The 25,384-nt window shown below is 40.5% G+C and overlaps 1 protein-coding gene across 1 annotated transcript in view; it reads left to right on the forward strand.

Moving 5' to 3' along the window:
- Positions 1 to 25,384, forward strand: part of edil3a (EGF-like repeats and discoidin I-like domains 3a) — a 296,332-nt gene that overhangs the window by 167,903 nt on the left and 103,045 nt on the right. Inside the window, 1 exon segment of the mRNA XM_067438243.1 lies at positions 13,588 to 13,769. Coding sequence (XP_067294344.1) covers positions 13,588 to 13,769 — 182 coding nt within the window.

Here is a 25,384-nt window from a genome sequence, read left to right on the forward strand (position 1 = left end):
TGCAGCAACAGTAGCAAAAATTTGAGCGTATGAGTTTCTTCATGTGTGATTTGTAGAATAGGATTTGTTCACCTGCGCTGGTTTAACTGTTGTGTTGTGTTTGTAAGAGAGAGAGAAAAAAAACTACAAGTTTACCACTCCTAAAAGATTTTTCTCTGTGACATCAAATTTATTAATACACATGTGTGGATATGCTCTACAGCTACAAATTTCACTCTCACACTTGGTCAGTTGTTTTGCACCAAAAATACCTTCATAAACTGTTGATTATTTAGTTACATTTGAAAGAAAGACTAGGGTAAATTAGATTTTTTTAAGTCCCCTCCACTGCCCACCCCAACTCTAGTTCATAATAAGTAAGGAATAATTTACAATGGGCCATTTATTTATTTGAAAATGATGCACATTGATATGGCACTGTAATGCAGTCAAAACCTGGATTCTTGGAAAATAACTGCACACTTTAGAATGTCTGTCAGCCAATCATTCAAAATTCAACAGCCCCATATAATGTTATTTATTAAATACTATGCAATAATACATGTGTATGTATACATAGGTAATTCATTAGGAAAAATCAAATGCATTATTAAAAGCCACACTTTCTATTAGTTATATTAATTTCTATTAATTCATTCCATCTTAATTTTACTTATTTCAATTTAGATTCAAAATACAATTGTGTACCCTGTTTTGTGAACTTAGTAACAGTAACATAACTGGATTTTAAAATGGGACATATCTGTAAAATTAAGGGCACAACTATAGTTAAAATATAATTTTCAGATGCATGTCAATAACTGAAATAATATTATGTTGTTTCTTCAAAAATAGAAAAACAGTTTTTAATGGAAATATATAAATAAAAAAATAAAAAAATAAAAATAAAAAGTTGTCAGTGGTATGAATGAAAGTTTATTGTGGAAAATGACATAGTCAGATTATTCATCTTTTGAAAGAACATCCATCACTTTCATCAGTTTTGAAATCAATATTTGGCAGCTTGTTTATTCCAGAAGGAGCTCCTCATACACATTTATTATCCATCCAACCATTAGTCAGTATAAAGTGCCAGTGAATTCATGGAGCCAGGGCTGTCGCTAAAATTAATGGGGCCCAGGACAAAATATTTATCGTTGGATGCTTGCTTCCTTGAGCTTAATGAGTGGTCTATAACATAGATGACCTTAGTGAGCCCAGAACAACTTTTGACAATTTTGTATGATTTGGGCTAAACTATGTAAATGCCTTTCCATATGTAGTCTGATTGTGGACAATTAATTATCAGGGGCCATATTCACAAAACATTCAAGGCTAAAAGTAGCTCCTAACTTGCTGATTCAGGAGCAACTCTTTAAAAATGTGTATGTCAGTACTAATCTTTGCTCTAAGAGTATGTCACGAAGCATTTTAGCACTAAAACTAACAGATAAATCTGTGAAACGCTATAGGGGTACTCAAGGGGACTCCTATAAGTCACTAAGACCAAATCACAAACAATCCTAATGACTGTTGCTGCAATCCGCCCAAAGACACTGAACACCATTGAGATAATAATGATAATGTATCTTTAATAAATAATAATAATTTCAGTTGGCATGTGGTAGTTATTTTTTTTAACGATTTCACACATACGAATGACTGAATAGCAAAACAATTACAGTTTGAATGTGCTCCTCACAAATTTTACTTATAAAACATAATTTTCGCTTAAATTTTGCAATCTCTCGAGATACAGACTGTAAGAGACTGACAATTAGCTGAACATATACTAGTTTAAGTGGTAACACTTAGCCTACTTTTGATAATCTTTATTTGAGTTATGGCAACATTTTTATTTGAAATATAAAAGTTTTTCTTTGACTAACAAGGAAGTTTTCAGCTCTGAAACTTAGAGGATATTTTTCAACACTATCTCATGGTCATGCGTATAAATAGTACGAGTTTGCAATCTCGTGGAATGGATACGCTAAAATGAGTTTTGGCGTGCGTATGGTACGCGGCTTTTCGCGTGCATATGTATAATATGCCATAAAGTTCGTATGTATAATGCCACGGTTCGTATGTATAATATGCCATAAAGTGCGTATCATATGCACGCGAAAAACCGCGTACCATACGCACGCCAAAACTCATTTTGGCATATACATTCCACGAGATTGCAAACTCGTACTATTTATACGCATTTTCGTGAGATCCGGCTCATATTTTTATATTACCATGACCTGTTATATCTCAAAAGCTAAAGGGAAAGTTGATTTCTCAATTCATCACCCGTTTAATCAAACCTGTTTTCTGATGTTGTGCTTGTGGCTGTATTCATTTTAATCTTGACAAGGAGGAGCTAATTCCAGTTATCCCTCGTTAGCACAAGCACCAAAGTTTGAGCTGGACTTCAACTTAATTTATAGATTCTATAGGTCTGGTGAGAAATAGATTCAACTGTCACGCCGCTGTGCTGTAGCATTAGTTATGGCCACTGTCTGTCGGGATGCTGATATTTGCTGGAAGGTCAGTATAGAAGAGCTGCACGCTGCTGCTTTTGTGGTGGCTGGCTGGCAGGCAACTCATTCAAGATGGCAGATCACACAGAGAGCATTGTGTCAACGCAAGTCACAATGCCGCCAGAGAGAAAATCTGAAAACGAAAGGGATCCACTCATACTCATAGGATGATAGACAGAATATTTCTGGGAAATGCTGCCAGTCGTGCTTCACAATATGTAAGCCTAAATGTTGTGTATCATCGTTAATAGGACTAATCCAGTTGCCACATCTATTGGAACACAAAAGGAGAGGAACAAGGGATGAGAGAATGGTAATTGTAACTGTAAATCTTTAAAAATAGTACATACTTCATGATTCACAGATCAAATGCTATGTCGTTATACACAGAAAATCCTCCTCTTCATCATTCAAATCTGCTGTATTACAGTTTTTCTCAGTCGCTTTGGTACATTTCTCGAATTAAACTCACAATTTACAAAACAGTAAGTGCATTTCTCAAAACAATTTGTACAAAAAGCAAAACACCATGGATAACCTGCGAAAGCCACTCTCTTACTCAAAATCCTTAGTAAATATGTGTGTCAATGAACATGTCAGTGCCATCAGAATGACAAGTCCTTTTATTACACGGCTCTGTGAAATACTTGATTCTGATTGGTCAATCGGGCATTCCAGCGGTATGTTATTTCCAGATAACATCCTCATACGGGTACTACGAGGTATCTTGACCGGTACTACTTCTATGCTTAACGCTGGCGCCATCTTGTGGCTTAAACAGCCGTGGGTTACAACGGAAGACTTCAAGGCAGGTTTCCTTTATAACGTTTTTAATATAGATATTTTTCTTACACAAACGCATTGATTCGAATCAGAAGGCTCTATTAACCCATCGGAGTCGTGTGGAGCACGTTATTTGACGGACCGCTGCATTTTTTATGGACTTCAAACACGACTACAACAACTGCTGGGATTAACGTTAGCCTGGACTTTTTAAATATTACTCCGATTGTATTTGTCTGAAAGAAAAATGTCATATACACCTACGATAACTTGAGGGTGAGTAAATCATAGGCTTGGTTTCATTTTTGGGTGAACTAACCCTTTCAGCATTCATTTTCAACATTTAGCAAGGGCATATGGCAAATCTTCAGCAATAGATAAAGGCTTAAAGCAGGTTGGAACTGTTTTCCTTCGCGGAAGCTTTGCGTAAGAGCTAATAAAATATTTAATCTCGAGACAATATTTTGTGTCTAAAAATAATTTATTTGAGACTAGTAGTCCTTAGTACTAGTAGTTTCGCGTCGGGGTCCTGATCACTCTGTCGGGGTTTATTCTGCGATAACAACCGGCAGGGTGTACATTATCCCTTACGTGTCATTGTGTATGGATAAGACATTCAAATTGTTTAGTCATGTTGTCAATATAAAAGTTTACTCTGGAGGGATGTTCTGATGGAAACTGGCTAACGTTTTGATGACAATTATTGTCAATTGTAAGTTGCATCTTAGAGTATGTGTTAGTGTAATTGCAAGTGAATGGAAAAGATTCAAATTTACATACTTACTGTTTGTACTGTATTTTATTGACAGCACATGTCATTGAGATACAGAAATGAAAAGACAGCACTGAATAGCGCACAAAACAAAAACCTAAAGAAGAAATGTGAACATAGGAAAAACTGTACATGCTGTGCTGTAGAAATATATATATATATATATATATATATATATATATATATATATATATATATATATATATATATATATATATATATATATATATATATATATATATATAATACCTGCTGGTTGATGCTAGAAGCACCTTCGTTAGAGAAAGTTAAGATTCACCTGGGAGCATTTTACCAATTCAGGACAGATATAGAAAAAAGTCTAATGGAAATATAGAAAGTAAAATATGCATGTAAAGACTTATGCTATGAGCTTGTGCCTACATGTTGTGGGGGATGAGACTATTCAACAGAGACCCAATATAATACATTTTGATCAACATGACATTAGCAACTGATAATGTAGGAAACAACAGAGAATTGTACATAATCATTGGCATGGATGTTCCAAAGCATTTGCAACTTGTTCAAATAAATGAGAACCTGTTTTTTTGATGTGCACACGTGACACAATGATGTGAGAATTGAACAGGTAGTTTTGAGAATTTCAATTCTGATCTGAGAAATGTACCAAAGCGACTGAGAAAAACTGTAATGCAGCCATTCAGAAGTGTATGTATAATACTTTTCAAATTGCAAACTTGGTTCTTGAATGCAAACGGATGTGGCCAAAATGCATAATTTCTCTTTTAATTAAAGTAGAACAATTTTTAAAAGAAGCTTTAAAACTAATGAAATTTTCCATGGATGGATGGATGGATGGATGGATGGATGGATGGATGGATGGATGGATGGATGGATGGATGGATGGATGGATGGATGGATGGATAGATAGATAGATAGACAGACAGACAGACAGACAGACAGACAGACAGACAGACAGACAGACAGACAGACAGATAGACAGATAGATAGATAGATAGATAGATAGATAGATAGATAGATAGATAGATAGATAGATAGATAGATAGATAGATAGATAGATAGATAGATAGATAGATAGTACCCCACAGAGATACAACAGATCCCCAATAATAAAAGGGCTGCATGGCATTCGTGAAACATATCTCTTTGATGTTAAAATTGTGAAAATAATACAATTGGCTCAGTATAAAAATAAGACATGGCAAGAGAGAGGGAGAAAAAAATAATATATATTTTTTTTATTTTTGGGTGACATAATTGATCTCTGAATCCATGGATTCTCAGTGAACATAAATCTGCTGTGACTGTAGGTGTCATAAGTTTACTCTTGTGATGTGTCTGTTCTTTGATTCCTCACAAAACTGTCTTTGTGATTGAGGGATGAAAAGGGAAGAGGCAAAACAGAAACTTCTGACTCCTTCAAACAGCACCAGGCAATTGAGATGAATCAATCGGGAGCTATGGAGTGCCAAGCCTGGGTAAATATTAGTAGTGAGCACCCAGGATGAAGAAAAGGCACCTGAAATGTCAAAGCCCAAATTGAATTGAAGATGTATATCAACACAGTGGCCTATGCGCATTTTCAAACAATCAGACCAACACTTGGAACATGTTTGCTATGCAGGAGAAGAGGGATTCCGAAAAACATTAATAAATGTATTTGTGGGGTTACAACCCTGGCAACATTGTTAAATTACACAGAAATGGAGTGGAAAATAAGGGCACGCGTGTGTGTATGGTGTGGTGATGCTGTGCATTCAGAACAAGCACTAGGCGATGGACATTTAGATTATCCATATACAGCGGAACACCAGATGTCATCATGCTCATTTCATCACCTTATTGTTTGGTTTTGACAACAATCAGATGGGGAACTAACACTGTTTTTATCTTGTGTAGTTGTAAGGTGGGATGGATGGGTGGATGGATGGATGGATGGATGGATGGATGGATGGATGGATGGATGGATGGATGGATGGATGGATGGATGGATGGATGGATGGATGGATTGATGGATGGATACCGAAAGCATTCTTTTAACAGTTAACAGTTAAATTATTTTAAAGAGGATACATGAATCAACATCTGAAGGTATAACTTACTGAAATGTATCATATGCCATGTAATCGCTCAATCAGTGTCAACGGTGGAACGATGTCAATAAAACAGCTTGTAAACAATGTCCGCAGCATTAAATTCACCTCAGGCAACAGTCCACAGCTTGTCAGTTTACTGGAGAGATTAACTCTTTTGCTGAATATATGCACTATATAGTCATTCTACTTAATCGGCTAGTGATGCCTTGTTTATTTAATGTATTGTTTATATAAATCTGTCATGAAATTGACAGCCACTGTGTATAAATGAACAACGAATTTGATTAAAAACATAATTGTATCATTAGATTTAGAAGTCTTAGAAAAACCTTATGTGAAGGTAACATGTTTGCATACAATGTGTCATTTGAGCGTTGATTATTATATCTAAAAATAAACAGCAAATTAATTTAGGCTGATAGTTTGCGCTATGTCGTTAACATTTAATATAGTAATGTGTAACCCCTATATAGTTTACAGATTTATCTTTAAGAAACTTTTAGTTATAATTTAATTCATTTACGGACAGACACAATTTGTTCAGTAAACCATTGTTTTAATAAAAAATAAATTAAAAGTAATTGTATATTTAGTATACAATTTAGTATAACCCCCCGCTATACCGAATCCTTACCAAATCACGGCTTCAAAACCGGGGTGTGTAGTGAACCGTCAGTTTTTTGTACCGTTACACCCCTAGTGTAAAGGTTCTGATGGAAATTTCATGATTTACACCTCTTGACCTTTTGCTCTCATTCATAACCGCATCCATCAATTTCAGATGAATGCAGTCAGATTTATGCAGGATTTCTTCTAGACAAACTTTGTAATGTTTAAAAGTCTTTCAGCAAAATGTTAAAAATGAACTGTTTTTGAACTAGCCAGCCGCATAGTAGAAATGCCTGGGAAACAGTAGGTTGTCTAACAGCAGGCATGCTATCTTTCCTGCAGCACTGCATTCATCTGGTTTCTGTCATTGTCATTTGTTGGTCGTTGGAAAAATATGCAGAAATGCTGTCTTTCTCCACAATTTGGTTTTAAATCTTGCACGCATTTTAAGTTTATGAATACATAAAATGTCTTGTTAATGTAATGTAAATAACAGTTGATTAGATATGTATTCAAATCATAGTGAACATGAACGAAGAATTTGATGAGACCCCTTTATATATATATATATATATATATATATATATATATATATATATATATATATATATATATATATATATATATATATATATATATATATACACACACACATACACACACAATACAGTACAGTACAGGCCAGTAGATTATAGTTTAGAAAATGAAGAAAATAAGGGCTTGAATTATTGAATCATATTCATAGTTCTCAAGATGGGAGGTAATGGAGAAATGTCTTTGTACATCTTGTACATCTCGTGTTAAGTAAACAAACTCACAAACATCCTCTCTTTCCCAGAAGCCTTGGAGGAAGTTCATGTTAAGGATGATGATTCAACATTCCGGTATTGATTTGCTAGATGGGTGACTAATTACTAGAACCTTTTTAAATGAGAACGGACAAGGTTCATTTGCAAGTTGCATAAAGAAGGATGTTTGTGATACAAGGACTAAAGAGGCTCTGAGTGTCCCAGTAATTCCACTGGGACAAAAAGAGAGAGATGCAGATTTATGTGCTTTCTAGGTATGAAACGGTATGTAAATTTCACATCATGATTATAGAGAACCAATTTATCACGGTTATCAATATTATCACGTTTTGTTCAAATTAGATGAAAGTGTTCAAAAATAACAGATGCACACCCGTAAAACATAGTTATATTTTACAAGTTATATATACAATATTTAGTATATATTTTATAGTTTAATATACAAGTTATATTTTTTGAAAATGAAAAAATAAATCAAGCAGCTATATGCACTTTTTTAAAGCAAGATTCTATTCTGTGGGATTTCCTCCCTTATAATGACTATCATCAATAGCAATGTATAACGCATATATAATAATAATTTTGTCTAATTTTAATCTCTCTGTAAATGTGTTCTCAAGCAATATTCTCATCAGTGTTCGATCAGCTATAATGCATTTAAATCTAGCATTTTTTTAGTAACAGCCCTAACAATAATGCATATCCATATTTTCATATGATTTGACAGCTCATTGTATTAAATATCCAAAAGGTGTGCATTGAAATCTTCGCAGATTTTAATTCTTTCTTCATATTACAGCAACTTTCTTCTTGCATGTTCTGCAGACAGGGTGACCATCTTCAATTAAGTTTCCCTCAGGACTTTTGTAAAAGCCAAAATATGACACACCTCAGATTTGGTCCTTTTGAAAAATCTGAAAAATCTCCCGGCGCTGCCATATCTTCTCATTCAGAAAACAGCATTGTGTGCTCCACTTGCGTCAGATTGATGCTGATTGATGCAGGATTTACCGCAAGTTTTCAAAATCGTGATAATATCATGCGGTTTTAATGATTATTACATTTTAATCGATATTACTTACTGTCAGTACAATATATTGTGGTTTATCATGAAACTGGTAATCGTTTCATCCCTAATGCTTACCATTCATACTATACTTTTTTTGTGAAAGAGATTAATGTTTTTAATTAGAATGATTTCTGAAGGATAGCGTGACACTAAATAGAGGTGCATTGAGTATTAAATAAATTACATTTTAGAATATATTCAAATGGAAGATTATTATTGGTGACCTGTTATGGACTACAGATGAAAATTAGCCATTGGCTAAATCTGGTACAATGCATTCAATTTTGATGTATTTATCATATTGTTTTTCCCAAGTAAAAAATAAATATAATATCCCTTTTTAATACTGTATTTTTGATCAAATAAATACAGGCATGATGAGAATAAGAGACTTAAGCATTGACAGTGTGCACATTTTATTTCAGACGATTAAAAACACAAGCTCTAGTTAATGCTCTTTCGTTGCTGAGGTCATTGGCAATGCTTCAACTTTAAGAGATTTAAGCATGTTTGCTCAGAGATATAAAGAGACAGATGAAAGAGAGAATGGCTTTAAGGCAAAAAGCCAAAGAAAGCTTAAAGTGATGTTTTGAACCAAAATAAAAACTGTTTTAGACACTTGTAGACTATCTAATTGCATTACACTTCCATGCAAGTCATGCATTTCCAATTAAATGTTCACACGGTTGAGGTATTTAAGCACAAAGAGGCGTACAGCCTGTGAAAACACCATGCTGACTTTGAAAGTAAGAGACATGCACCTGAATGCCTCTTTTTAGAGGGGACAAATCACAACTTTTAAAGTAAAGTTTACAGGAGCATGAAAACATGTTCACTTATGGCTTGTTATGCACCGTACAGAAATGAAAAAGGAGAAGTGTACTGGTAATTTTCTGCCAGGACATTGCAATTTTATTGACCCCAAAACACAACAGTCAGAGTTTCTGAATGAGGGAGGACACAACAGGGAGAGAAAGTTCAAACAGCAGGGCAGGGGACAGCCGACATGATGACAATCAGGGATGATGATCACTTAGGCCTAGTCCACATGTACACTGGTATATTTTCACTGTATGAGTTTTTCCTCATCTGTTTTAAAAACAAAAACAATCTCGTCCCCTCAAGCACAGTTTAAAAGACAAAAAGCAAAAAAAACATGCTATGATTGGCTGCCTAATTTCCACATGGGTCCCATCCACTGCACCACTGAGGGATGCCATGGGCTCAGTCCTACAAGTTCCTTTACTTTGGACTCAGTAAAAGGTAATATACACAGAGGCAGGGTCCTAGTGGACTGTAATACCTTTAAACTTTTTCCTTACTACTTTGTATTGTTGCATGCTGGCGCCTCTGTTCTGCAATACAATGAGATTACTGCGCATGTATCGGTATACATGTGATAAGTGCTGTTAGCAGACTTACTGGTAACACTTTACAATACGGGTGCTTTAATTAATAATTTGCTGATGATTTATTATGTTATGACATTACTTGTTGGGCCACATGACTATTAACTGACTTAAGTAATATGTAACTGTGGTTATGAGTTTTGAATTAATTCTGAATTAGTTAATAGTCATGTGCCCCAACAAGAAATGTCATAACATAATGATACCTTTATAAATCATCAGCAAATTATTAATTAAAGCAGACAACTGGAAGTTGAAATGCATGGCTTTGTCCCGTCGTGGTAATTAACACGTTAGTTTACATTATTAGTTAATATAATATGTTATTAAGGAATTAATACATTATGATACATTTAATTAAGAACAATTTAATGATTACTTAATCTATCAATAATATTGAATGTCCATTAGTTGCTGATGCAGTTATCATTAATTATTACGCGGCTCTGTGAAATACTTGATTCTGATTGGTCAATCGCGCATTCCAGCGGTACGTTATTTCCAGATAACATCCTCATACGGTACTACGAGTTATCTTGACCGGTACTACTTCTATGCTTAACGCTGGCGTCATCTTGTGGCTTAAACAGCCGTGGGTTACAATGGAAGACTTCAAGGCAGGTTTCCTTTATAACGTTTTTAATATAGATATTTGTCTAAATATTAACCCATCGGAGTGGTGTGGAGCACGTTATTTGACGGACCGCTGCATTTTTTATGGACTTCAAACACAACTACAACTACTGCTGGGATTAACGTTAGCCTGGACTTTTTAAATATAACTCCGATTGTATTTGTCTGAAAGAAGAATGTCATATACACCTATAATGACTTGAGGGTGAGTAAATGATAGGCTTGGTTTCATTTTTGGGTGAACTAACCCTTTCAGCATTCATTTTCAACATTTAGCAAGGGCATATGGCAAATAGATAAAGGCTTAAAGCAGGTTGGAACTGTTTATCTTCGCTGAAGCTTTGCGGAAGAGCTAATAAAATATTTAATCTCGAGACAATATTTTGTGTCTAAAAATTATTTATTTGAGACTAGTAGCCGTGTAATATGCGGGATAATGTACACCCAGCCGGTTGTTATCGCAGAATAAACCCCGACAGAGTGATCAGGTCTTGCATCACAGGGTGACCCACTTACTAAATGGGTTAGTTCACCATTAATAATACATTAACTCATTATTATCTGTGCATTAATTAAGAATGAATTAATGCATATTAGTGCACCTTTTTATAAATTGTTGCCAACTTATTAAAGGCTACGTCCGCCATTGCATAGACTCGACTCATGTACACATAAGAGATAACAGCACACAATATGACGTCAAACAAAGGAGAGAACTGCGCACACTTCAACTTCGCAAGCCAAAATCCCTGGTTTCACCGTATACACAACAACGCTGCAAACAGAGTTTTTAAAAATTGTCACCTTGACATGAGTTTTCCAAAAAAAATCTGGTTTCAGTAACCGGATACTGCGTTTGCATCTGGAAAAAAAGCCAAACCGCGTAGAAAGAGCTGTGGTTTTGAAAATACCCGTGTTCGTGTGTACAGAGCCTGAGACCAGTCTATGGAGAGCACAGACTTGAGTACAGATTGGGCAGGGTGATGGTAGGAAAAACCAGGCAGGAACACAAGGAACCCCAGGCTTGTTGCTTTATGTCTCAGAAGTAGTTCCAGTCTTGGCTGGCAGTTAGAAACAGTGGCCAGGGAAAACTCAGGGCACAGGGCAGGAACCAACACAAGACACACACACACACACACACACACACACAAATAACCCAGATAACTCGAGCTAGCAAAGAGAAATTACGTAAATACCAAATTCTAAAAATGGAATTCAAAAACAAGCCTGTAATCTAACAGGGAACTAGAGAGAAAATAAATAAAAAAAACAAGACTAAAAGAAAAGGCTTGGTAGACTAGATCAAAAATAAAGACTAGATCTAGACTAGAGGAAAAACTCAGGAAAAAAGAAAAGCTAGAGTTTATCAAAAAGGATAAAATCAGACAAGGGAAACTAAATCTAGCACTGACTGAAAAGATAAAGAGAACTGCGCACACACACAACAAACCAGCAAAGACATGAGGGAAAGGAGCACAATATAAAGGCACAAGAGCACATGAGAATCTGGTGAGTACAATTGGTTAAATGGGGACTAGACCATACTAAACAAGAGGGCGTGGTAACGGCAAACGAGGAGACGGAGCAAGCAGAACACATGGCTCACACAAACAAAGACAGCCATGTGCTCAAGCACAAGACAAACAAAGAAACATTAAACAAGGACAAAACAGACAAGACTGTCAGGGCAGGATCCTGACAACAATGCAATGTGTAATTCAAAATACAGGTAAAACACTTACTTAAAAACAATAAAACAATTCATTCATTGTTTTAACAATGTGAACTTCACTATTTTGAAAATGAGAACACCAAGGCTGATATTATCCTTAATGAAAACAAATGCAAATGCAAAATGGGATTCCTGCTGGGGAAATTATGTCCCCTGGTGGGACAGCTGGAAATCATCTCAGGCTGAATGAAAGGAAATCATTTTTGTAACGGAAGAGAAGGAAGAAAGGGTGTCCATTGGAGAGATCTCAGAGAAGGATACAACAAGGATAGTGATTCCCAGGGCGATTCTAACAAGGACGCTGACACTGGAATGGTCAAAAGAAGCGTTGCATACAACATGGAGGCAGCAGACTCCTTGATAAGCATGGGCCATGCATTTTTTTTTAAAGGTTTTATTAGGTTTCTTAGGTTTTTCAGATGTTCTGCCGCAATGTTATCTCCATATTTTTTTTTAATACATACATATTGTATCTCCATATTGATTCTTTGCAGCCTTTAGCTAGTGTCTACAATGCTGTGGATCCTTCAATGGTAACTGAAAATAACTCCCGCTAAATGTTGACTCTGAATTCTTGGACCTGGGGAACAAGTCCACTGAAAGTTTGCTAAGAATTATTTCCTAGTCAAGCAACAAGGTGCTATTTGACTCTGGTCAAGTCTACCCTATAAGAGCAGATTGGGAGTTGCCTTGGAAGCCAACATGCCCAGTGCATTATGACTGTTAAAGTTTTCCTACATATTTGACAAGATAGCAGCCCTTTTTCTCAAATTTCTCTAGTCAAGTAACACTGATTTAAATAATTTAAATGTATTTATAAATAATATATATAATAATATATAACTTGCTTAGGCAGGCACATTTTATTGAAAGCCTATTTTTGTTTGTTTATCGATAATAGACTCAATTACAAATACATTTAGCATCCTTAAATAAATAAAGTGCGCATTATTACACATATTGGGGATGTGTCTATAAGGATCCAGCTTATGGAACCTTCACATAAACACAAAATGTATGATGTGAAAAATAACAAGTTTGTACAAAGGGCTGTTGTTATTTGTCAAAAGCTTGTTTTATGTAAAGTTGAGCCATAATATATGATGCGCTGTCTGTGCACTGTCAGTCTAACCTCTCCATGTATGTGTCATTTGTGTGTATTGAGCAGAATGTTCCGGTCCATTGGGCATGGAGGGTGGAATCATCTCCAACCAGCAGATAACAGCCTCCTCCACTCACCGAGCTCTCTTCGGCCTCCAGAAATGGTATCCCTACTTTGCCCGGCTGAATAAGAAGGGTCTTGTGAACGCTTGGACCGCAGCCGAGAATGACAGATGGCCCTGGATTCAGGTAACAGATTAACACAGGCAGATTAAGTCTGGATACAGATCCATCAACAGTGAATGAACCTGTAGTTGGCAGAAATATTATCTTCCTGACGGTGTGTTTATCTAAAAAGGATGATCATTAGTAGAATGTTTTTTTTTTTTTTTTTTTTTTTTTTTTTTTTTGTATGTTTGCTTTGATAGTTTTTTTTTTTTTTTTTTTTTTTATATAGTCACATGATCCTTCAGAAACCATTATAATATGCTGATTTGGTGCTCAAGAAATGACAGTTATCAGTTGAAAACAGTTGAGCTGCTTAATATGGTTGTGCTTTTTATTTAGACCAAGACTCAAAAGTTTGGAAAGTTTTTGTGTTTTGTTTTCTTCAGCAGGGAAGCTGTGAATTTAGTGGGATCTCTCTGTTAGTCACTCTGTTATCCACTCAAATTCCCACTTTGGCTGCAACTCTGTCAGAAATGTTTCACAGAACCGCTTCATATTAGTCCACTACTGTTGATTGATGGTGATGGAAAACTTACATCTTTGTGTATCAATCCATTTATTTGAGTTTCTTCAGTAGATGGTTTAGTATTCATATGCATTTTCTTCAGCAGAGAACATTTGATTGATAATGCAGACAATCACAGTGGATGGAAGTCTCAGTCCATTTACCTCTAGTTTTACGATGAGTACCCTCAGATTTATTCTTTAAATGCCTGCTTCTAAAAGACAGAGAGACTGAATTCATTCATTGAATTGATATTCAGCAGGTTGTCTGTGCAGCAGCATAGTGTAAAACTCTGACCTCAGTGAGGAGCTGAGATAAAATTCGGCTGAAAAAAGAAATAATATGGAGAGGCGGACTGCAGACTTGCAAGCGTAACAAGTTAACCACTGTTTGTGCACCGGTGGTTGATCATAGGTAAAGAGTAAGGATTAGAGGTGGAGCAAGAGAGAGAAAGACAAGGAGAGGAACGTATAAAAATGGGGAAATCTAAAGCATTTAGGGAGTTTGTCTGACTTTAATGATGCCACTTGGGATGGAGATTTTGGTGCTCTGGAGCTGCTGGGTTAGAACACAGAGAGGTGTGTTAGAAATATCAGATTGGCTTAAGGCCATATGCTGAGGTAGCCGCCACATGACCTCTCTTGAGCTCTCATCACTTAAATCAGAGGCGACATATAGTGTGTCTGTTTATCTGCCACTCGTTAGCATGCTTTTTCCTCACTGTCATTCTTATTCCGTCCTTTCCTGTCATCTATACCTTAGCATAACAGCTGTCTTCAAACCTTCCGGTGCTGGGGTGGTGAATAAAATGCAAGCTCTAGCATCATTTACAATGGGTGCAGAGGGGACGTCTTCGACCCTTTCTGCCATGTTTAACAATGTTGTTGTTTTTTTCTGAGCAAATGGAATAATTATGAACTATTATATGCATTCAAATTTAAGAAGTTTTGTGCAAAATGAGAATTTTTATTCTCGGGCAAAAGGGCTTTTTTAAATTAGTGTATGCAAGCAATTCTTGTGGAAATTAAAAATAGAGACCCTAAATGGACACTTGAAGACACCATCAGATACCATCACCTCCCTTCAGGAAAAGCTCAATAACTTTTGTTTTGAAGGTGATAGAAAAATGATTTTTCCAAATTAGTTTCCCGCTGTATGCTGGGAATCAAAAGAAGTATAAATATCCTAAATAACACTCAAATGCAAGCTTCTTAAAATGAGGAAATAAATAAATGGAAAAGTTATAGTTATGAATAGACATATTCAAATAAATGTTTTCTATAATGTATGTGGACAAATCACTGTTTTAAAATCCAAATATACCGCAGAGCTGGAGAGGTAAATTATGGAAATATATTAGTGGATTAGAACTCAGAATACTCAAGTCAAAAATGTTATCTCTATACCAGTGATTCATTTTTAAGATTAAGCTGTTGATCCATGCATATCCACTGAGCTATGAAATCCCAGTACTTACAGTGGCAGATGTAGGAATAAAGTTCTGGAATAAAATTCCATTTCAGAGTTCATTTAAGAACTTGAACTGATCCTCAAATCACTGTGTAATGAGGACTTAGCTATGAGGTTTTTTTTTTTTTTTTTTTTTTTTTTTTTTTTTTTTTTTTAATCTAATCTTCTAATCTAATTTCTAACTATGATATTGTTCACCATTTTCATTTTTGTCCTGAATGTACTGATCTTTTTATAGGATACTGTTTCTTTTTCAAAACTATAAAAGGTCTTGTTAAATAGTTTGTGCATAATTAATTATGCATTTTTGCCATTTTATGATGACAAAGGTTTGGTTTACCTGTTTTAATGGGGCCTACCCATCACAGAACGTGTTCTGCTTTTTAACAATTTTCACACACAAAAAAAAAACACCACTATGATTTAAAAGCTGTTTCTGCATGGGGACCAAAAACGCCCCCCCCCCCCCCCCCACAAGGACAAGACTTTCACACACACGCACACACGCACATGTCGTGTTTCCATGCACGCACGCACACACGCACGCACGCACGCACGCACGCACGCACGCACGCACGCACGCACGCACGCACACACACACACACACACACACACACACACACACACACACACCAATATAAAGGTTCAGTATTTTTTTCTGAAGTTATCTGTTAAAAAACAGTTATATTGTGAATTGATCCCTCAGAAATCATTCTAATATGCTGACTATTTTTTGTGGAAAAGTCATAGTTTTCTTCCAGAATTACTTGATGAAAAAGAACAAAAAATATTTTGTAACATTATAAATGCTTTGCTGTCACTTTTGATCAATGTAATGGATTCTTGGTTAATGAAAAAATCTATTTCTTTATAATAGAATCTTACATTTCCCAGTTATTTTGAATGAAGATAAATCTATTTGTTTATAAAATAGAGGTACAAAGAGCTAGAGGTAAACATGGGATTCTGTGAGGGTGGGAAGAGGCAGATTTGTCAGTAGCACTTGCATCTTGACTTTCTCACTTGTGTGAAATTGCTTTGTGACACTCTGGGGAAATTTCTTTAAGCCCAGAGTGGACAAAAGCATGAGATTTCATAACTTGAAAAAGTGGCACTTTTGAACATGAAGGAAATGGAATACTCAGCAGCATGCTTTATTCATTTATTTATTTCATTTATCGGGGAGGGATCAGGATTTGGCACATCTCCTTAATATCCTGAATCTCACCCTTTAAGTTATCTGTTGTAATATCCGAGGCTTTTATTAAAGCATATCAGCACTTATCAATGGCAGGCATGTTTTAGTGTAAACTGTCAGAATTGATTTGTGTAGTTTATCTTTTCAGATATCTCAACCACACACAACTAAATCAACTATATCAGGGTACAAATTTGTTTGGATGGACCACTGTGTGTGTTCTCAAATGTCATTGAATATAATGATTTTTTTTCCCCCTTTCCTTAGTCATCACGAAACAAAATTACTACATAACTTAGTTAACTGTAGAATAACAAAAACAGCACAGTAAGTTGTAAATATACTTTAAAAGAGTTCTTGGCATGCATTGTGGCAATAATAAATCATGCATGTGCTTTAAAGTTCAATGTTTAAGGCATTATTTGCACTGCTATTGCTGTTGGATCCTATAAGTCATTTACTGCATTAGATAACTTATACAGCCTATAAAGAATGTTGTTGTTGAGTAATTGTGTGTCTGTGAATCTGTAACTGGGGTTCAGTGTCAGTTTTTTTTTTTTTTTTTGCATCACAATTTTTATATTATTGTTACCCAATCACATAAAACATTGACTGTGTGAGGAATATATTAAAGGTGAGACAATGCCACACAACATGGACTAATTATCTACATGACCCAACTAAACATAATTCACAAGTTATTTCTGGTTCTCAAAGCTGATTGGCTGAGAGCCTTTTCCAGCCATGTGATATTCCCTCAGTATCAGTACTCTAACCACTTGTATCACTCCGCTTGTAACATTTCTCTCAGAGAGTGTCATGGTGGATGAACAAACCACCGTAATTTTTCAAATGTTATTGTGTCAAGAGATGTAGTTTTAAGAGTTTTTAGATGAGAATGTAGTTATTTAGAACTCAAATATTCAACATACTGTATGGGAATGGAAAGTATTCAGACCCCCTTAAATGTTTCACTTTTTGTTATATTGCAGCCATTTTCTAAAATCATTTTATTTATTTTTTTCTAATTACTGTACACACAGCACCTCATATTTACAGAAAAACACAGAATTGTTGACATTTTTGCAGATTTATTAAAAAAGAAAAACTGACACATCACATGGTCCTAAGTATTCAGACACTTTGATGTGACACTCATATATTTCACTCATGTGCTGTCCATTTCTTCGGATCATCCTTGAGATGGTTCTACACCTTAATTTAAATCCAGCTGTGTTTGATTATACTGCTTGGACTTGATTAGGAAAGCCACACATCTGTCTATATAAGACCATACAGCTCACAGTGCATGTCAGAGCAATCATGAGAATCATGAGGAACTGCCTGAAGAGCTCAGAGACAGAACTGTTGCAAGGCACATTTCTGGCCAAGGTTACAAAAAAAATTCTGCTGCACAAGGTTCCTAAGAGCACAGTGGTCTCCATAATCTCTAAATGGAAGATGTTTGGGACGATCAGAACCCTTCCTAGAGCTGGCCGTCCAGGCAAACTGAGCTATTGGGGGAGAAGAGCCTTGGTGAGAGAGGTAAAGAAGAACCCAAAGATCACTGTGGTTGAGCTCCAGAGATGCAGTCGGGAGATGGGAGAACATTGTAGAAATTCAACCATCACTGTAGCCCTCAACCAGTGAGGGCTTTATGGCAGAGTGGTCCGATGGAAGCCTATCCTCAGTGCAAGACATGTGAAAGTTTACTTTAAAAAAAACAAAACAAAAAAACACCTGAAGTACTCCAAGATGGTGAGAAATGAGATTCTCTGGTCTGATTAAACACAGATATAACATTTTGGCCTTATTTCTAAGAGGTATGTCTGGAGAAAAATAGTACCTGTCCAATACAGTCCCAGAAGTGAAGCATGGTGGTGGCAGCATCATGCTGTGGGGGTGTTTTTCAGCTGCAAGGACAGGATAACTGGTTGCAATCAAGGGAAAGATGAATGCAGCCAAGTACAGAGATATCCTGGATGAAAACCTTCTCCAGAGTGCTCAAGACCTCAGACTAGGCCGAAGGTTCACCTTCCAACAAGCCAATGATCCTAAGCACACAGCTAATATAATGAAGGAGTGGCTTCACAACAACTCTGTGACTGTTCTTGAATGGCCCAGTCAGAGCCCTGACTTAAACCCAATTGAGTATCTCTGGAGAGACCTGAAATTGGCTGTCCACCAGCGTTCATCATCCAACCTGACAGAACTGGAGAAGATCTGTAAGGAGAAAGGGCTGAGAATCCTCAGATCTATGTGTAAAAAACGTATTGCATCTTTCCCACAAAGACTCATGGCTGTATTAGATCAAAAGGGTGCTTCTACTAAATACTGAGCAAAGGGTCTGAATACTTAGGACCATGTGATATTTTATTTTTTATTTTTTGATAAAATCTGTTTTTCTGTCAATATCGGTGTAACAAGTTCGATATAGTGAGGAAGGAAGAGGACACGGGGGTCGGCAGGACTGTTGATGCTCTTTATTTTCTCAATAACTCAAATCACAATGTGCACGCTTCAGCGTGTGTTTGTCTCTGTATATGCTCAGTTTCGCTTCCGGGTCACGCACTTCCGGGTTCCGGATATCTCAGGGTCTCGCGTCAACAGTCCGACTCTCTCTCTCCCCGGTCTCCGGTTCCGCTGGTGTTTTATCCCGTCTCCGCGCTCATTACTAGAACAAGAGACAGGTGTTATTAATCTGCGTCCAACCCACTCACTTACCGCTCGTCCCGCGGCCCTCTCTCCCGCTGCAGACCTCGCTGAACCACGCCCCCCTTGCCACATACCCCCACCGCCCGACTCAGGCCGGGGAGCCGTCCGGCCTGCAGCCCCCCCCCCCCCATTTCTGGAGAGGAAATCGGCCACAGCCATCTGAGCACCCGGCCTGTGGACCACCTTGAACTTAAACGGCTGAAGAGCCAGATACCAACGGGTGATCCGCGCGTTGGTATCCTTCATGCGGTGGAGCCATTGGAGAGGAGCGTGGTCCGAACAGAGAGTGAACTCCCGCCCCAGGAGGTAATAGCGGAGGGTGAGAACGGCCCATCTGATGGCCAAACACTCCTTTTCTATGGTGCTGTACTTAGCTTCTCTCTTGGAGAGCTTACGGCTAATGTACAGCACCGGCCGCTCTCCCCCCTCCACCTCCTGGGCCAGGACTGCGCCCAGCCCCCTGTCCGACGCGTCAGTCTGCAACAAGAAAGGGAGAGAAAAGTCAGGGGAGTGTAACAGCGGCCCGCCACATAGGGCAGCCTTTACTTGGGTAAAAGCCTGTTGACACGGCTCCGTCCACTGGACCGTATCTGGTAGCCCCTTTCTAGTAAGATCAGTCAAAGGGCTGGTGAGGTCCGAATAATTTGGTATAAACCATCTATAATATCCCGCCAGCCCCAAGAACTGTCTTACCTCCTTTTTGGTCTTGGGCCTCGGACAGGTTGCAATTGCGGCAGTCTTATCAATTTGGGGACGCACCTGCCCATGACCCAAGTGGAAGCCCAGATACCTTACTTCCACCCGCCCAATCGCACACTTCTTCGGATTGGCCGTGAGCCCCGCTCTCCTCAGCGACCTCAGGACCGCCCTCACATGCTGCATATGCCGCTGCCAGTCGTGACTATAAATCACTATGTCATCTAGGTACGCAGCAGCATATGCAGCATGGGGACGCAAAATCCTATCCATGAGTCGCTGGAAGGTTGCGGGCGCCCCGAACAAGCCGAAAGGAAGCGTGACAAATTGGTGTAATCCGAACGGCGTGGTGAAAGCTGTTTTTTCTTTGGACAATGGAGACAAGGGGATCTGCCAATAGCCCTTTGTTAAGTCCAGTGTCGAATAAAATCGAGCCGAGCCTAACCGATCAAGCAATTCGTCAACCCGTGGCATTGGATACGCGTCGAACTTCGACACAGCGTTCACCTTGCGGTAGTCCACACAGAACCTGACCGAGCCGTCCGTTTTGGGGACCAAAACTATCGGGCTCGCCCAGTCACTGTTGGACTCCTCGATTACTCCCATGTCGAGCATTGCGCCTAATTCGTCCTGAACTACTTTTTTTTTGTGTTCAGGCAAGCGATACGGCCGGCTGCGAACTACCACGCCCGGCTCGGTCTCGATATGGTGCTGAATCAAGTCGGTACGTCCCGGTAGGGGCGAGAACACGTCAGCGAACTCCGCTTGCAACTTCGATAAATCAGCGAGTTGTAACGGTGAGAGGTGGTCTCCCCCAGGGGCCAGCGCGACTGATTGCGCCTTAATGCTCGCCTCTGGCCCGAGATCATCCTCTCCCCCGATCACCGTTGCCAACAACACCGATTCCACCTCATTCCATTTTTTCAGCAGATTGAGGTGGTATATTTGACGTGCCCCGTTCCTATCGGATCGTATCACTTCATAATCGAGCTCTCCTATCTGTCGTGCGACCTCAAACGGCCCCTGCCACTTCGACATTAATTTTGAGCTCGAGGTTGGGAGTAGAACGAGCACTTTCTCTCCCGGTGTGAATTTGCGCAGTTTAGTACCCCTGTTATATGACCGGCTCTGGCGGTCCTGGGCTTGCAACAAATTCTCCCTAGATAGCCGCCCCAATGTGTGGAGTTTTGTTCGCAAGTCCATGACGTACTGAATTTCGTTTTTGGCCAACGACGGCCCCTCCTCCCAAGTTTCTCGTAGGACGTCCAGCACCCCCCGTGGCTGACGCCCGTAGAGAAGCTCGAAGGGGGAAAACCCCGTGGAGGCTTGCGGGACCTCGCGCACCGCAAATAAGAGGGGTTCTAACCACCGATCCCAATTTTTGGCGTCTTCTTGTACGAATTTACGGATCATGGATTTAAGAGTGCGATTAAATCGTTCGACCAAACCGTCTGTTTGTGGGTGATAGACGCTGGTTCGAATGGATTTAATGCCCAATAATCCGTACAATTCGCTTAACGTGCGTGACATAAACGCCGTGCCTTGATCAGTGAGGATTTCTTTCGGAATCCCCACCCGGGAGATTAAACGAAACAGTGCGTCCGCAACACTCTTCGCCGAGATGTTGCGGAGAGCCACTGCTTCCGGGTATCGTGTTGCGTAGTCCACGATAACTAGCGCAAAACGATGCCCGCGTGCGGATCGTTCTAATGGCCCGATGAGGTCCATCGCAATTCTCTCGAAGGGGACCTGCATTAATGGAAGAGGGCGCAATGGCGCTTTTGGGGCGGCCAGTGGGTTCACCAACTGACATTCAGGACAAGACGCGCACCACCTGCGCACATTGTCATAAATGCCTGGCCAAAAGAATCGGGTCATTAAACGATTCAGCGTGGCCGCCTGTCCCAGGTGGCCCGCCATCGGGTTAGAATGAGCCGCCTGGAAAAGCATTTCCCGGCGGCTCTTTGGTACTAACAATTGGGTTGTATCCATTTTTGTCTGAGCGTCTTGGGTCACTCGATACAACCTATCTTTAATTATGGCAAAATAAGGATACGTGACGGGCAATGCGGGTTGGAGGGACTGACCGTCGATAGTGCGGACCTGTTGAAACGCATGTTTTAGCGTCTCGTCTTGAGACTGCTCCAGAGGGAAGTCATCGCGGTCCGAGAGAATCAGTCTCTCAACCCCGCTCGGTTCCTCTGAAGCCGTTCCCAAGGGCCCCGTATCAGCCTCGCCAACCTGCACTCGCACCGCCCCGTTCCTAGCCTTGTTTTCCCAAGCGGCATCCGCGCACAACGACCCCAATAACGCCGAAAAGGCGGGCCAATTCGTCCCCAGAATTAGCGGATGCCGGAGGTGGGGACTAACCGCCACCTCAACACTATGCTTTTTTCCCCTAAACTGTATCGTGACTGGGACAACTGGATATTCCACCACATCCCCGTGCACACACCGCACCTTAACCACGCGGCTTGTATCCAACGCCCCAGGCTGAATCAGGCTTTGATGGATCGAGGTTTGGTTACATCCTGAATCCACCAAGGCCTGATATGTACCCCCCTTGATACTTACAGGAATTTGGTACTCTCCTGCTTGATCGGGGGTGGTCCGCTGGACGTCCGGGATCCGGATCATTGTTCCGATGTCCATCATCGGACATCGGTCCACAAAATGATCCGGATCACCGCACCGCCAGCAGGCCAGCCCAGGCCTACCCGCCGCCCCGGCGGCGGGGAGTGGGTTGGAGGCTGAGCGCGGATAGGGGGCGGAACCGGATCCATAGTCACTACCCGTCCCCAGCGGCCCCGCCCCCCTGGGCGGGGCCCGCGAACTCCCAGACGGTCCAAGGCCCATCCCACCCCGGCCTCTGGGGGGAACGCGAGGAGGGCCTGGAGGGCGGGACCTGGGGAGAGGGACAGGTCGAGAGAGAGAGAGAGAGGGAGGAGAGAGAGAGGGAGAAGTTAATGGGGGTGCGCCGACCCCCGGGCACGCCACCAGGTGGTCCTCCGCCAAATTGATGGCCGTCTCCAGCGACGTGGGCCGGTGGCACTGGACCCACTCGGCGGTCTTCCTGGGGAGCCGAGTGATAAACTGCTCCAGCACCACCAGATCGACGACATGGTCCACGTCGCTGCCTCCGGCCAGCAGCCATCTGCGGCACTCGTCCCGGAGCTGTTGGGCCAATGCGAAGGGTCGACCGGACTCGCCCCACTCCAGGGAGCGGAAACGCTGGCGGTGTTGTTCTGGGGTCCGGCCGACCCGCTGAAGTATGGCCCGCTTCAGATCGTCGTAGTCCAGGAGGTTCGCAACCGGTAGATGTTGCGCGGCCGCCTGGGCTTCGCCTGATAGAAGAGGGATGAGGCGCACCGGCCACTGTGCCCGGGGCCACCCGCAGGCCTCCGCGGCTTTTTGGAAGAGATCCACGAAGGCCTCGGGGTCGTCTTCCGGCCCCATCTTCTGTAGGGGCACGTGCACCGGTGCGCTGGCCCGCCCAGCGGCCTCGGCGCGAACCTCCCGGTCCATCCAGCTCCGGAACTGCTCGCGGTCCTCTTGCTGGCCTTGGACTATGGCCGCGAAGCGGCGCTCCTGTTCAGTCCGAAGGTCCAGCAACGCCGTATGATGTTCCTGGTGGAGGGCCGCGAGGGAGGTGATGATCTCCGCAAATGGCGAGGCGGAGGGCGTTGTCATGGCGGCGGCTCTGTCCTGCTTCCTTCCCGGGTTTCGGCACCAGTGTAACAAGTTCGATATAGTGAGGAAGGAAGAGGACACGGGGGTCGGCAGGACTGTTGATGCTCTTTATTTTCTCAATAACTCAAATCACAATGTGCACGCTTCAGCGTGTGTTTGTCTCTGTATATGCTCAGTTTCGCTTCCGGGTCACGCACTTCCGGGTTCCGGATATCTCAGGGTCTCGCGTCAACAGTCCGACTCTCTCTCTCCCCGGTCTCCGGTTCCGCTGGTGTTTTATCCCGTCTCCGCGCTCATTACTAGAACAAGAGACAGGTGTTATTAATCTGCGTCCAACCCACTCACTTACCGCTCGTCCCGCGGCCCTCTCTCCCGCTGCAGACCTCGCTGAACCACGCCCCCCTTGCCACAATCGGGTGCTGTGTGTACATTCATGAGAAATGAGAACTTAAGCCGTGTGTCCATCAAAGCGTTTTTTCACGCTGCTGGTTGGCGTTTTCAATTGTTTTCAATGAAAGTGCCGCGTTTTTAGAAGGCCTGGAGCGCAACGAGGCGCTGAACAAGTATTTCGCGCTCAAGCGCTGAGCGCTCAGCGTTTTTAACTGGTCGCAGAGAGTTCGAGAATGTTTAACTTTGAGTAAAACGCAGTGCTCATCACTGTCACTCTTCACTCAGCCGTCCAAGAACAGTGGAGGAGGGGCAGGACAAATACAACACAGACCAATTGCCACATTCTGCGTGTCGTCATCAGATGAAAACAAGCAATAATAACGCAACAAAATGATTTAAAACAAAAGCCAGAGCAAATACTTTAAATTGGATCTGCATTTTTAAATAGAATCAATACAGAAAAAAACTACCTGTGAAATTAGTAAGACTTCCGCAGATTTTCCACATCATAACAAGCATAGAATCTCAAATGAAGAAAAAAAAAAAAAACACTCTCAAGCATTCACAACAAGGCGTTTTCAGCAGCCCGCCTAGCGTTTTCTGCTTGCTAAAAACGGTTTGGTGGATACACGGCCTTAAGCTATTTTAGCAAATGGCTGCAATATAACAAAGAGTGAAAAAATTAAGGAGGTCTGAATACTTTCCGTACCCACTGTATATATGTTAAATGTAAAACATATTTGACTATTTGTGTAGATGTTTGTTCAGGGGGAATCTGCTCAACCACAACCAATGTGCAGCATCCATCTGGATGATGTGACGGCAGCCATATTGCGCCAGAACGCCCACCACACACCATCTGATTGGTGGAGAGACAGAGTGATAAAGCCAATCAGTATATGGGGAGGATTAGGAGGCCATGATGGACAGAGGCCATTGGCCAGGATTTGTCCAGAATGCCGGGGTTACACC

Source organism: Pseudorasbora parva, chromosome 3, assembly GCF_024679245.1.
Source record: "Pseudorasbora parva isolate DD20220531a chromosome 3, ASM2467924v1, whole genome shotgun sequence".
Lineage (NCBI taxonomy): Eukaryota > Metazoa > Chordata > Actinopteri > Cypriniformes > Gobionidae > Pseudorasbora > Pseudorasbora parva.